Source organism: Sorex araneus, chromosome 1 (assembly GCF_027595985.1).
Source record: "Sorex araneus isolate mSorAra2 chromosome 1, mSorAra2.pri, whole genome shotgun sequence".
NCBI lineage: Eukaryota > Metazoa > Chordata > Mammalia > Eulipotyphla > Soricidae > Sorex > Sorex araneus.
The window spans coordinates 450,161,100-450,174,688 of NC_073302.1; the positions used below are offsets into that span (position 1 = coordinate 450,161,100).

Consider the following 13,589-nt stretch of genomic DNA (forward strand, 5'->3'; position numbering starts at 1 on the left):
CCTGCTGGCGACTGTTCCCCGCCTCCCCGCCGGGGTTCTCGGGCGCTCTGGGGACCCCTTGATCCGTCCTGCAGCTGCTCGGGGTTCCTGATTCAAAGCCTGCGCGCGGCCCCCCGCGGTCCCCGACGACCCCCGAAGACCCCCGCCTCCCGGACGCCCCGACCTCCGGAGCGTCCCTCTGTCCCGCCGCGCAGCCCAGGAGCCTGAGCCGAGTCCCAGCGCCGCGCAGGGTAAGGGGACGCGCAGGGGTCCCAGACTGCGGGTCCGCGAGCTCCCCGCCCCCTCCAGCATCGCGTGGTCCGGGCTGTGCCCGGGATGCGAGTCCAGCAGGTCCAGGCTTTGGAGATGACCCTGAGGTTCGGGGCAGAGGCGGGTTTTGGCGGCAAAACAGGCAGGGAGCCCCCAAGACTCTTTTCTGCACCCCGCCTGTACGTCTCCTTCTGGGGTCCCTGAGACCCGGCACTTCCCTCCTTGGAAGGCCCCCTCATCTCTTAGCCCCTGTGATCGCAGGAACTCCCGGAGCTGCCCAGAACTAGGCTGAGAACACAGAGGGTCCCCGGCGGGAGGGCTTGGGTCTCCCCCGCTTCACTTTAACTTCCCTGTACCCCCAATCTTGACATGCACCCCCACTCGGGAGGGGGAAATGGAGCCCCAGGCCCCCTAGAGGAAAGGTGGAGTTCATAATCTCTCCTGTGCCTGAGTCCTGTGTCTCCAAAGTGTCATCTGACCTGGGTCCGAAAGCCCCCCTGCTCTGCACCCAGCCCCCTTGTAGCCTGTCACTCATGCAGGACTAACTAGGACCACTCCCCCAGGGGGTGGGGGCAGCCCTTTACTGAGCCTGTGAGAGAGATGTCAGCGCAAGGGTGTGATGGAGAGTCCGAGGGACGGGCAGAGGGAAGCCCTGTCAGCTCCTGAAGCCCAGCCGCTTCTGCTCTGAAGGAACCGAACCCCGACAGGTCAGGCTTCCCCAGTTAAGAAACCAGGAAGAACCTCGTGGTAATCAATGTCTGTCATGTCCACCAGTGTCCATCATGCTCACCAGGGTCGGTCATGTTCACTAGTGTCCGTCATGTTCATTGGTGTTCAACATGTTCACTAGTGCCCGTCGTGTTCACCAGGGTTGAACATGCCCACCAGGGCCAATGATATCCCTGGTATCCATCATGCTTGCCACGGTTGATCATTGTTCACCAGTGTCGGCCATGTTCACTAGCGTCGGGCTCCTGGCCAGCTGGGCTCTTCCCAGGTGGCTGCGGTGGTCCCCATTCAGGCCCACATTCCACCACCCTCTGTGGTAGCTGCTGGGGAGGGAGTCCCAGGGATTCATTAGGGGCCATGAGGGTGGCAGAATTTCCCTGAATTCTGTCTCCTGTGCCCACCGGGGCCAGGGACAGAACTCGGGCTGCAGCATGTCCCGTCTGGGCATCCCCCTTTGTGGCCTCTGTCCAGTCCCCAGAATTTTAATTTTTCAGTGCTCAAAGCACTCTGTGATTATATATACATATAATAACAAAATATACTGTATCAACCACTTGGACATGTGCAGACCTGGGGCTGTGACGACGCTCACACTGTCGCACAAATCTCCACCCAGACTCAAGCCCTGTGCCCTCCACCCCACCCCCCGCCGCCACCTGGCTGCTGGCTAACAGACGCTGAGAGGCTTCAGGACCCTTGGGATAGAGGCTGTGAAAGCTTTGAAAGTGACACGTGGCAACGTATCAGTAGATCCCGAAACAGTTCCTGAGGTGCCCAATCTCAGAAGGTGCCGTGGAAAGGGGAAAGATGCAGAACTAGAGCAGTTTCCGCAGAAGCCAGAGTGGATGAGCCGGGGGATTGAAATGAATCAGAAATTGATACAGGGCGACGCAGTGTTGAAGCTTCTCAGTCGAGCAGAATGGCTGTCGTAAGAATGACAAAAGACATTGGCTAGCTGCAGGTGGAAAATCTTTATTTCTCTGTATTCCTATGCGTCAAAAGTACTTTATCGCAGCATATAGAATCACGGTCTTTGAAACGGAATAAACCAAAAGCTGCTGTTGAGTTCAGCTCCAGGACCCCGTGGGTCTGCTGGCTTGCTCGTCCCTGCACCCTCTCTTCCCTTATGCCAGAGCAGTGACACGCTGTATTTGATTTTAAGGAAAAGTTTTTGCCCTTTGCTATGCCCATTTATGCTGGGGCGGGGGGGAAATAATCACTGTTGAAAGACCAGGGCCTCCAGGAAAAATATGTCATTAAAGACAGGAAAAGAAAAGTGTTCTGGCATTTTCCCTGGGTGTTAACTCTTCCTCCTGGGCACCATCTAGTCTGCGCTGTGCCCAGCCCCATCCTCTCCTGCCTCGCGTCCTCGATTACCTTCCACTAATGTCCTTGGAGATGCCTAAGCACCATCGCCACCTTACTGCTGGAAGGAGCACTGAACTTCTTGTTTGCACTGAAAACAGGAAATTATCCATTAGAATTTTGGGAAATTCCTAATTCTTCACACACACTCCCAGTCATCGTGACTTGAAGCAAAACATATTGTTCCCCCATTCCATCAAGTTTGCCTCTTTGGTTTGTGCTCATTCCATAGTGGAATGCTTTCATTTTTAAAACCCCAGGGAAAGAGGCCTAAAGATAATGCCATGAGCTGGATTCTGGCATCACACGGTCCCCTGAACATGGCCTGGTGTGTCCCTGAAGGCCCCTGAGTATCACAGGGTGACCTGGGTGACCCCCGTCTGCAGGGCTTGGGCAGCCCCTCACCTTTGGGCTTACACTGAACTGGGGGCCCAGTTTGCCAAGAATCGCCAGAGGGACCCCTGGACCTCCTTAGCACTACTTGGGAAGCCCTAATAAATAAATAAAATTGGAAATAACTATCAATTGATTTGCCTCAAACTATTTCCCTTTTTCCTATAAAATGAGAAGGGAAAAAAAACTAAGCATCTCTCCTGGCATCACCCAGCTTGCATGTCATTTATAGCCGTTGGTTCAAAAGTACAATCTGGGTGACAAATCCAGGCTGGAAATGGCTCGTCTAAGCAGACTTCTCTTGGGTGTCTAGCGGTCTCCTCAGGTCAGGCCTCCAGCCCCCCCGGATGAGTGCTTTCTGTTCCTTTCCTCTTGTTTCTATTCCAGAAGACAATGGACGCTTTTGAGAGGAGCAAATATGGAACTCTCAGTGAAGGTAAGAAAGCTCTCAGGAACTCCAGGCCCGGGGCCAGAGAGACACCCACTGTTTCCTCACATTTTTCTCACCTCAAGCCCAGTGACAGAACCCAAAGAACCAGCACAGAGCGGAAGTGCTGAAGCAACGGGCTGAGGCCCTGCCTCAGAGGAGCCTCGGAGACCCCTGAGGGCAGACTCTGTGCTGGGCTGGGGTCAGCCTCTGCACTGGGCTTCTGGTAGACTTGCTCTCCTCAGGCTGCAAACTGGGTCCTTCCCACCTGCGCTTCTGACGGCCTTGGTCTTCCCCAGCCCGGCCAGGTCATCCGCCCTCACCCTCCGCCTCCCCCTCCCAAGCATCCAGCTCCCCATCACCCCACCCAGGGACACTCAGCTGAGCTTAGTGCGGGCCCAGAATCCCAACACCTGAGACACCCCACCCCAAGGCTGGTGAATGTGTGGGGCACCTTCCACAATGCCCGGGAGTCCGTGGGTGCAGGAAGTGGCACTCTGTCTCCCCCAGTGTGGCTTCTCGTGATGAGATGTCCCTGTCCCTCCTGCAGGGTGGCCCTTCCACTCTTGGCTCTGTGGTCTTCCTGCACCCCCCAGCTTCCTAACTGGGTCACAAATCATGCGTGCCTGTCCATCTCTGGGGCGGGAGCAGGGTATCGTACCTGGAAGGCCACTAGGGCCGGTGACCTAAACTTAAGGAGCTCGGACATAGTCCGGTGCAAACTGTTTCCTCAGGCAGCAGAGCAGGTGCCAGCTTTGATGCTTCGTCCTCCTTGAGGATCGTCCTGGTGGGCAAATCGGGCAGCGGGAAAAGTGCCACCGGGAACAGCATCCTCTGCCAGCCAGCGTTTGAGTCCCACGTGGGGGCCCAGAGCGTGACCAGGCAGTGCCAGGAGGCCAGGGGCACTTGGGAAGGGAGGAGCATCCTGGTGGTGGACACGCCCCCCATCTTCGACGCCGGGCCGCCCACCCAAGACCTGTACAAGAACATCGGGGACTGCTACCTGCTGGCCGCCCCCGGGCCCCACGTGCTGCTGGTGGTCACTCGGCTGGGCCGCTTCACCGCGCACGACGCTGAGGCAGTCAGGAGGGTGAAGGAGGTCTTTGGGCCACGGGCCATGAGACACGTGATCGTCCTCTTCACTCACAAGGAGGACCTGCTGGATGAGCCCCTGGCTGACTACCTGGCCAGCGTGAAGGACACGGGTCTGCACGGGCTCCTGCGGGAGTGCGGGAGGAGGTTCTGCGGCTTCAACAACCGGGCCACGGGCGCAGAGCAGCGCCGGCAGCTGGCCGAGCTCATGGGCCAGGTGGAGAGTCTGGAGCGGGAGCTGCAGGGCGGCTTCCTGAGCAACGAATTGTCGCGGGAGGCGCAGCTGCTGCTGCAGCAGCGGAGCGCGGGGGCCGAGTGCGGGGAGCAGAGCGCGCGCTACCTGGGCCTGGTGCGGGGCGAGCTGGAGAAGCAGAGGCGGGCAGTGGCCACGGCCCAGGGGAGCTGCCAGGGGGCCGGGCTGTGCAGAATCAAGAGCTGGATGGCGTCTCACGCCTGGATTGCTATTCTTCTTATTTGCATTTTAATTTTTCTGATTATTTTCATTGACTTTGGTATCCCTCATGGGCACTGAGCATTTTTAGAACATTGGCTGCTTTCCTGCTCAGAATTGCGGTCTCTGCTTAGAGGCCCTAAATTTGCTTCTTACATCATTTCATTGACAATTTCTCTCCTTCTATCCCACCTGGCATCGATTTAACTTTCAGACATTTTAATAAAACCCAAAAGAGGAGAAAGTCTGTTACTTGGTTTCTTCATGAGAGTCAAGAGGACAGGAACAGAATCCTGTTCTGAATGGTTGGGGGGGGGCTTGCGGTCTGAGACACCCTTTGAATAGCTCAACTCTGGGCTCTGGGTCCTACTTTCGTCGTGCGTTGGAGGGGGAAGGATGAAGTAGGAAGAGCTGGAGCAAGATATCAGATTTATTCAGAAATGCATTCTGAGTTCTCTAGGCCGCTCCTGATATCACATCCTGCCTGGAGAGAGAGAGAGAGAGAGAGAGAGAGAGAGAGAGAGAGAGAGAGAGAGAGAGAGAGAGAGAGCGATGAGGACATTCTTGCAGGGAGTCTGGGTGTACAGAGATGGGGAGGAAGGGAAGGTGAGGACCTGGATATGAGGGGGTGGAGAGAAAGGGGGTCACAGCATCATGATGGAGACTGGCCCCTGGGACAGCAGAGTCACCAGAAACCCCATTGGCTGGGAGCTGGAAGGTCCGAGCTGCTTTGGCCTGCTGGCCCCGGCAGTGAGGGTTATCTGGGGACCCCAATGGTGTGAAAGGCAGTGCCTTGGCTCTGCTGTGTTTTCCTAGAAAACAGGGAATTCCACACAACTTTCCCAGGGGATTGGAAAGCTTTCTCCTTGCGACTTTTATCCCAGGATGCTGTGTGCTAGTCGAGTCCTCTGTGGTCGGCCAGCATGAGAAGGCAACGCCTTTCTCCCCAGACTCGGCGCACTGGGGAGTGTGTGGAGCTCAGGGGGAGATCCGGGCACAGACCTCGCATTCCTCAACACAGGATCAGAAGCAAAGGTCCCTCAAGGGCCTCCCCTCCACACACTTCTTCTGTTCCCTGGTAACTTGTAATGGATAATTTCAGTCACCCCAGGCCACCCTGGGCAAAGGATGTGTAAATAATTCATCCTGAGGTGAGTTCTCGAAGCTCAGTGATGACACCAATGTCATTCTCAGAACCTCAATTGCTGGAACCAATGCTGTGTTGGTCTGTACTGCTGTATTCACATAACCAATGCCAAACATGTACACACAGTTTATGCACAAGTGCCTCTCACTCTTGGACCAAACCACCTCCTCCATGCAGTATTCCCAGGTTGCCCAACCTAATCCTATCTATCCCTTCCTTGACTTCATTCATTCTGCTCCAGACATTATAATGTGAGCAGTGAGTATAAGACTTGGTGCTCATATAGGAATATCAGATACGAGCTATAAGGGGCCCAGAGAGATAGTATAGAGGTGAGATGCTTTTTCCCTGCATGAAGTCAGCCCCTGTTCAGTTTCCAGCAGCCCAAGAAATGGGCCCCCAAGACCCTCCAGGAGCGATCCTGGAGCACAGAACAAGGAGGCTCACTGGTGTGGCTCAAAACAAATAAACAACATAGAAGAGGGAAGGAGGCCTGTAGAAATGGGGTGTGCCATGTGTGGACACCAGGCAGCTAGGGGACCCTGGCAGTTCTCTCGCACCACCTGCGTTCGGTGGTCTCACGCTGCTTCCCCGCCCGGGACGGCCGATGCTGTGGGCGGACGGAGGAGGAAGTGAGGAACAGGCTGGTTGGTGATCAGTTGCCATTTATTCCATTCTCCCCACACGCCTGTTCCAGTCTCAGTAAGGACCCCATTCTAGCCTCACACTGTCTCTCATTCCCGTCTCCTCCTGTATCTCCCGCTCATCTCTCCGTGCTCCATCTGTCCGCCCCCCACTCTTCTCCTTGGTCTCTCCTCTAGTCTCTTACCAACTCCCTGCTTTGGGGGGACCCACTGCACCCCATCCGGTAGCAAAACCAATGTATGAAAGCCCTTCTTCCACTCAAGGGCAAAACACCACTTAAGGAGATAAGGGTGTATCTCCTCTCCTTAGTCCAATAGCTTAATTAACATCTTAATTATACTTCTTAATATTAGTTATTTTGTATGGACATAGTAAGAGACATCTGGACATTAAGCTTGTAAGGTGACTCTCCTGGGGACATCTTGCTATAGATCTCAAACTATAGTGCTCAGGCCAGATTAATCTTTTCTAGCCCCAGTGGAGTCCTAATCTAGTTGTACTTTTTGGACCATGACAGAACTTGTCCATGACCATGCTCTTATAGTTAAGTATTATGGCACTTTGGCCTGGCCCACATCAATACCAGGGTAGCTCACAGTTTGCCCTGGGTACATCCAGTCTCTCTTTGGGACCCTGCTATTAGGGTGCTAGGAAGTAAGGGCAACTGAGGCTTAAGTCGAGAAAACAGATTCCCCGGAGTGAATATCATTTGGGGTCAACTAACTCCCAAGTTACAAAAGCATAGCAATAACTGTCTTCCTGTGTTTATACAAAAAGGACATTGCTCTGAATTAACTATGCAAAGGACTTAAGGAGAAGAGAAAAACAATACTTACAAGTCAACAGAGTCTGATTAGGAGTTAAAGGTGATTGACTGGTTGGAGAAGCAGAACACAAAGAGGTTACAAATAAACACAGAGGAATGGGAGCACTGTGATGGGAGTAACCCAATAAACCTAAGCTCCCTGTGGCAAGGCAGAAAGGTCAAACCAATGTTATCCTACAGTACAGGAAAAGGGAAGCACACGGGCCGGGGAACGTATGTCTGCAGATGCAATCCCCTATCTGGGCAGTGCTTTTGGTCATGGCCCCATTCCAGGAGAGATATGAGATCAGCCCATGGGGGAGAGGTGCAGTGAGGGCCTCGTGGGTCCCCTCCGGGTTCAAGAACCATGCCCAGAGGCCACCAGACTGGAGGTTTTTAGCAGGAGAGTGTATTTTAGGATGATCAGAGAGCTTCAGTGTGGCCCTTGGGAGCTGAAGGCTGGTAGGACAGAGATGGAGGAGGAGGTAGAGGAGGAGGAGGACTCCACCTTTGCAGGCAGTCTGAGCTGTAACAATAGAGCTGGGGTGGGACAGGAGGATGGGCTTGGAGGAGAAACCACCCAGTGTGGACTGTGACAGTGAGTCGAGACACAAACAGGTTTCTCTCAGCATCTCAGCATCACCTAAACATGTGCCTCGGTTCTCTGCCCTGGGACTTTGGGCTGAAGATAAGCTGCACACAGGAAGGTAGAAAAGTTTCGACTAGTTCAAATGTTTTTCAATGCAAGAGACCAGGGTAGAGTGGGTAAGGCACCTGTTTTGCCGGTGGTTGACCTGGATTTGATTCTCAGCACCCCAAAAGGTCTCCTGATCCCTGCCAGACTAATCACTGAGCACAGAGCCATGAGTAAGCCCAAATCACCTTTACCTCCTAATCATTCCTGGCCCCAAAACAAAACAAACATCTCAAATGCAGGTTAAAAGTGTTCGAAATGAGACCTTCAAACCCAGATAGCTTTAGCAACAAAGGGGTTTATTGTGAATCTAGAGAGAGGAACAACTCTCTGGCTGGCTGATCTGTTACATCTATCTGCTCTCCTCTGAAGTGTGGCTTTCCCGAAATCTTCAGGCTCTCGCTGAGTCAGAAATGGACTACTTCCCCCATCTCCCTGTTCTTCCTGGAGCCTGGTGGCCTCGCCCATAAGCTTACTCTGGCGCCATATGAGCTCATTAATGGCCATGATCCAGAGACTCCCAAATAAATCTCAGAAGAGAAAGAGCAAAACACCACAGAGATGCCTCCACACCCCAAGGTCACCATTCAGTTAAAAATTTAACTCTAATTTAACTCTAACTGTACCACCCTATATAAAACTTTAGAATTCCTGGAGCACGGCTGCGCGACATTTCACGCTCTGCCCCACTGATGTACCAAGAGTAGCACACCACATCTGATGGGGTACAACGTAAAGGCAACCTATTTTGATGTATATATTATATTAGCACAGAAGGGGCAACCTATAACAACGTGTTAGTAATCTCTTATGCGAGGGCTTACTGGCTGCGGGGTGAGATACAACAATCTTCACACACTTTCCTCTAAGGAAACTTTTTAAAATCATTTTTAGCATATTATTCATAGAAAATAAATCAAAATAACTTATTTAGCAAGTGCTTTGGGGGCAGGGTTAGGCAGTGGTGGGAAATTGGAAATAATGGTGATGGGATGGTGTAATGGTGTTGGGATTGGTGTCGGGAGAGGAACGGACCTCATCGTGGGCAGCCCATGTTCTCTGCCAACCTCAGAACTAACCTCCGAAGGGGGGGTGCTGAGAATGACAGACATGCGCAATGGTTTAGAAAATGCTGCCATGCTGATGAGACATCAAATTACAAAAATGATCAGCATGATAACGATGAATAATATGCTGCACCCCAAAAAACAAAAAAGGAAGTCAGAATTGAAAACGGGCTGGAGCCCGTGCAGCCGGTTCCTCGCGCAGCTCCCCGGGGCCGCGGCCACCGCCCGCCTCTGCTTCTCCAGCTCGCCCCGCACCAGGCCCAGGTAGCGCGCGCTCTGCTCCCCGCACTCGGCCCCCGCGCTCCGCTGCTGCAGCAGCAGCTGCGCCTCCCGGGACAGCTCGGAGCTCAGGAAGCCGCCCTGCAGCTCCCGCTCCAGACTCTCCACCTGGCCCATGAGCTCGGCCAGCTGCCGGCGCTGCTCTGCGCCCGTGGCCCGGTTGTTGAAGCCGCAGAACCTCCTCCCGCACTCCCGCAGGAGCCCGGGCAGCCCCGAGTCCCTCACGCTGGCCAGGTAGTCAGCCAGGGGCTCGCCCTGCAGGTCCTCCTTGTGGGTGAAGAGGACGATCACGTGTCTCATGGCCCCCGGCCCAAAGACCTCCTTCACCCTCCTGACGGCCTCGGCATCGTGCGCGGTGAAGCGGCCCAGCTGAGTGACCAGCAGCAGCACGTGGGGCCCGGGGGCAGAGAGCAGGTAGCAGTCCCCGATGTTCTTGTACAGGTCTTGGGTGGGCGGCCCGGCGTCGAAGATGGGGGGCGTGTCCACCACCAGGATGCTCCTCCCTTCCCAAGTGCCCCTGGCCTCCTGGCACTGCCTGGTCACGCTCTGCCCCGCCAAGTGGGACTCGAACTCTGGCCGGCAGAGGATGCTGTTCCCGGTGGCGCTTTTCCCGCTGCCCGATTTGCCCACCAGGACGATCCTTAATGGAGCTGCCGCTGGAGCTGAGTTCTCTTTGTCTGTACCTGTTGGAGCAGCTGAGATGGTACCAGAGGGTATAGGTGATGTCCAAATGATGCTCTTTTGGCCTGCTCCCTCCCCAGCTCATCTGCTGGAACCCCAGTGTCCGATGTCATGTGTGAGATGTATGAGATGATGTGTCTGTGAGAGATGAGACGGCGAGGCGAAGACCTGACAAGGGGGTCTTCGCCCACACAGCCCACAGCTCTGAGCTCTTGGTCTCCTACTTTCTACCCCTCCCATCTCCACCTGGTCTGTTCTCACAACATAACAGGGTTTTAGCAGGAAAAACCCTCTCAGTGGAGAGTATGACAGCCAAAGGCCACATGCATTGTGTTCCCAGGGGAAATGCGTTTCTTGGTCAACTTGAATCATGCAAGTCAGGAAGTGTGGTGGAGCCCACCTGCGTGCATGTGGGGCTTGGGGGTCCAAAAGAGCCCACTAGACCCTCACCTGTGTTCCCAGTGTCTTCTCTATCCTTCTGAGGCTCTTCCATGGTGTTCTAGAAGGAAAGCACACAGGATGCTTTGTGATAGAAGTGGAGGCGCTAGCCAGCACAAAGACCCATTTTTCCAAAGAAGAAGTTGAGAGAGAAGAAAGAGCTGCTGAGACAACACATCACTGAGGGCTGGTTCCAGGCTGAACCCCGGGGCTGATCTCAGCGTTTGTGGCAGCGCCCGAGCTCCCCCTGGCCATGCAGTCAGCCTCACATGCATATGCACCACACACCACACACACACACACACACATACACACACACACAGCCCTTGCACCTCAGCTTAGCTCCTAGGTGTGTTCTCCCCACAACCAAACAGGGGCCGCTGGTTTCCGGCTGAGATCTTGTCTCTGCTCAGCCCGGTTCCCAGACTCCTTTGCTGAAGGACCCCTCACGTTAAGCTCACAGCCGAGGTTCTCTCTTCAATTTCCAGGGGCAGATGCCTCTGGGGCAGGCTGTCACTGCACTTGCCCAAGGATCCCCTGACTAAAGGACCTTCCGCATGGAATTGGGGTCAAACAAAACAATGATAAGTTAGCCAACAGAGGGAGAAGAGACTGGGCCCATCATAGGTGGTCTCATGGGGTGGGTGTTGGGATGGTGAGGGGAGCCACCTCAAGCTCAAGGAACCGCCAGGATCTTATGCTTCCATGTTTGGGGCATAAAGAATCTTGGAACAGCAGTTGAGTAATTGGGTCCAGGTTTCTCTCCTAGACTCCCCCCACCCTACCCCCGCATGCCCACGTGGGCCCATCCCCTTTCTCTTGACTCTTCACTGTGCACTTCCTGTGCTCAGGGAGGGGTCCACTCAGGTCCCCTGAGCATGGGGTTTCAGCACATGCTCCTGAGAGCAAGATCAAGGGAATGGGTGACAAGCAGTGACGGGCACAGAGTCCTTGATGAGGAAGGGTCACCAGTGGCTGGGTTTCAGTGCTTGTGGCAAATCCAGTCGGGCAAGTGCCACAACCAAAACCTGAGATCTCCCAGGGAGAAGAAATTCCACTCCAAGATTCCTTATTAACTCCTGCCTGAGCTTCCAGTCTGCCCAGGTGCCCTGCAGTCACTATGTGCATTTGTGAACATCGCCTCACATGAGCATGGGGCTCCCAGTAGCATCACCGACAGGCTAGAGACAGGCGTCAGGCAGGTGAAATGTTTAGGTTCTAACAAATATATCAGCTTGCAGCTGTTTGAGGTTTTGACCATAATTACTTCGGAATTTTTTAAACACTGAGGTTTAGGAAGTGTTTGCACTGACCCAGAATATTAATGGTAGAACAAAGAGAGGAGGAGAGAAAAGGAAGTTGGGAGGGAAATAGGAGGAGAGTGAAAGGTTCAGGGTCAAGAGCAGGGACAAAGAGAAGCCCCCAGTCCCCCTGTTACCTGGTGAATCCCGGATTGTCTTGAAGATTCACGGATGGTATTGGAGCATAAAAGTAGTGGGAGATGAAAGCTGAATGCCGAAAAATCTATCTGCTAGAGAGGAGAGAGAAGAACATGTCCCAGACGCAAAGCGCATAAAAAAGACAGCCCCAGAGGCTAGGCCAGCAAAGAGGAAAGGCTCTGTGTGTGTGTGTATGTGTGTGTGAGGCAGAGGGGTGGGGGGCGGGAAGGAAGTGTTCTAGTAGCTGTTTCTTCTGGTGCTGTTATAAATGTTTCTGTTTCAGTTTTGCTAGTAGCTCCTCTTCCTTCAACTGTAACATTGTGTGTGTGTGTGTGTGTGTGCACGCAAACAAGTTCTCTACTGTTGCGTGAACGTTCCTGGGGTCGGAGGCGCTGAGACAAGGAACGCGGAAGAAATGTATGTCACAGAGTGTCTAGGTTCTGACTCTTAGACAAAGGTAGAGAGACCCATAATCTCCTTTTATTGATCATGGGAACTCTTTTTTGTTGTTGTTGTTGTTTTTATTTTATTGCATCACCATGTGGAAAATTACAATGTTTTCAGGCTTAAGTCTCAGTTATACAGTGCTGAAACAACCATCCCTTCACCAGTGCACATATTCCACCACCAAAAAAACCCCAGTATACCTCCCACCCACCCCCACCTGTGTAACTGATAAATTTCACTTTACTTTCTCTTTACTTTGCTTACATTCAATATTTCAATGAAAAACTCACTATTATTGTTAGGAGTTCCCCAGACTTAGTTGCTAAAATACAGAAATTCAAAACGGCACGGCCGCTACACAACACCTTTATTGCAAACCACAACACCTAATCACAGAGAGAGAACAAAAGGGAAGACCCTGCCATAGTGGCAGTGTGGGGTGGGGGGAGACGGGACTGGGGAGGGTGGGAGGGATGCTGGGTTTACTGGTGGTAGAGAATGGGCACTGGTGAAGGGATGGGTTCTTGAACTTTGTATGGGGAAAACATGAGCACAAAAATGTATAAATCTGTAACTGTACCCTTAAAAAAAATAAATAAATTTAAAAATAAAAAAAATGCCACGGCCGCTATAGCGGCCTCGCAACCTCATATCTCTTGACAGTAGATCACTGAAACTCTTAAGGGTGCGATACAGTCACCAATTAAGGGCGCAATACAATCACCAAAGGAGTTACGGGAAGATCAAGCAAAGTTCTTCTGCGTACCGGAAAACAAACAATGTAGGATCTACATACTGACAACAAACAGGCTAAGTACCTAGGATCTGCAGACTGACAACCAACAGGCTTAAGCCGAACCCGGCATCTGTGAGAAAAGCCTGACAATTGTTATAATTTAGGAAATTATTTACTAAGGCAGCCAAAAGAATATATTCAACCTCATCCAAACCACTGGGCTCATCCTGGTAGCTCAGTCCAGCCCCAACACTCTAGCAGATTCTTCTCAGGACTGTATGCCCAGGAAGCCATCAGCTGCCCCCACCCACCGGCTCACCTCTCGCCAAGCTTCCCTCCCTGTGCTTCCCTCTGGAAGCCAACCAAGGCTGAACTCAGGCAGGAATCTAGCTTGAGGCTCTCCATGGCCTCTCTCCATCCCTCTGTCCAGTGCCTCATCCTCCTGGGAGCCCAAATTTCCACCTGCCAGGCCGAGAGGGTTTAGTCGCACCCTCACCAATGCCAC

General features: G+C 53.2%; 2 protein-coding genes across 4 annotated transcripts; one reads left to right on the plus strand and one right to left on the minus strand.

The window, feature by feature from the left end:
• Positions 1–4,920, plus strand: LOC105943412 (GTPase IMAP family member 5-like). 3 transcript variants are annotated; one of them, XM_055139585.1, is made up of 3 exons: positions 1–230; positions 3,062–3,172; positions 3,898–4,920. In XM_055139585.1, exons 2-3 carry the CDS (start codon positions 3,130–3,132, stop codon positions 4,785–4,787), a joined length of 933 nt encoding a protein of 310 aa, XP_054995560.1. In that variant the 5' UTR covers positions 1–230; positions 3,062–3,129; the 3' UTR covers positions 4,788–4,920. The 3 variants fall into 3 exon arrangements, with proteins under 3 accessions (XP_054995560.1, XP_054995555.1, XP_012790849.2); XM_055139580.1 differs by having other exon boundaries at positions 3,124–3,172; XM_012935395.2 differs by having other exon boundaries at positions 3,127–3,172.
• Positions 4,921–7,830: 2,910 nt separating this feature from the next.
• On the minus strand, positions 7,831–12,034 carry LOC101545978 (GTPase IMAP family member 5-like). The gene is made up of 3 exons (XM_055118395.1): positions 11,901–12,034; positions 10,475–10,523; positions 7,831–10,038 (listed from the first exon to the last, which is right to left on the minus strand). Exons 2-3 carry the CDS (start codon positions 10,515–10,517, stop codon positions 9,149–9,151), a joined length of 933 nt encoding a protein of 310 aa, XP_054974370.1. The 5' UTR covers positions 10,518–10,523; positions 11,901–12,034; the 3' UTR covers positions 7,831–9,148.
• Positions 12,035–13,589: the final 1,555 nt, after the last annotated feature.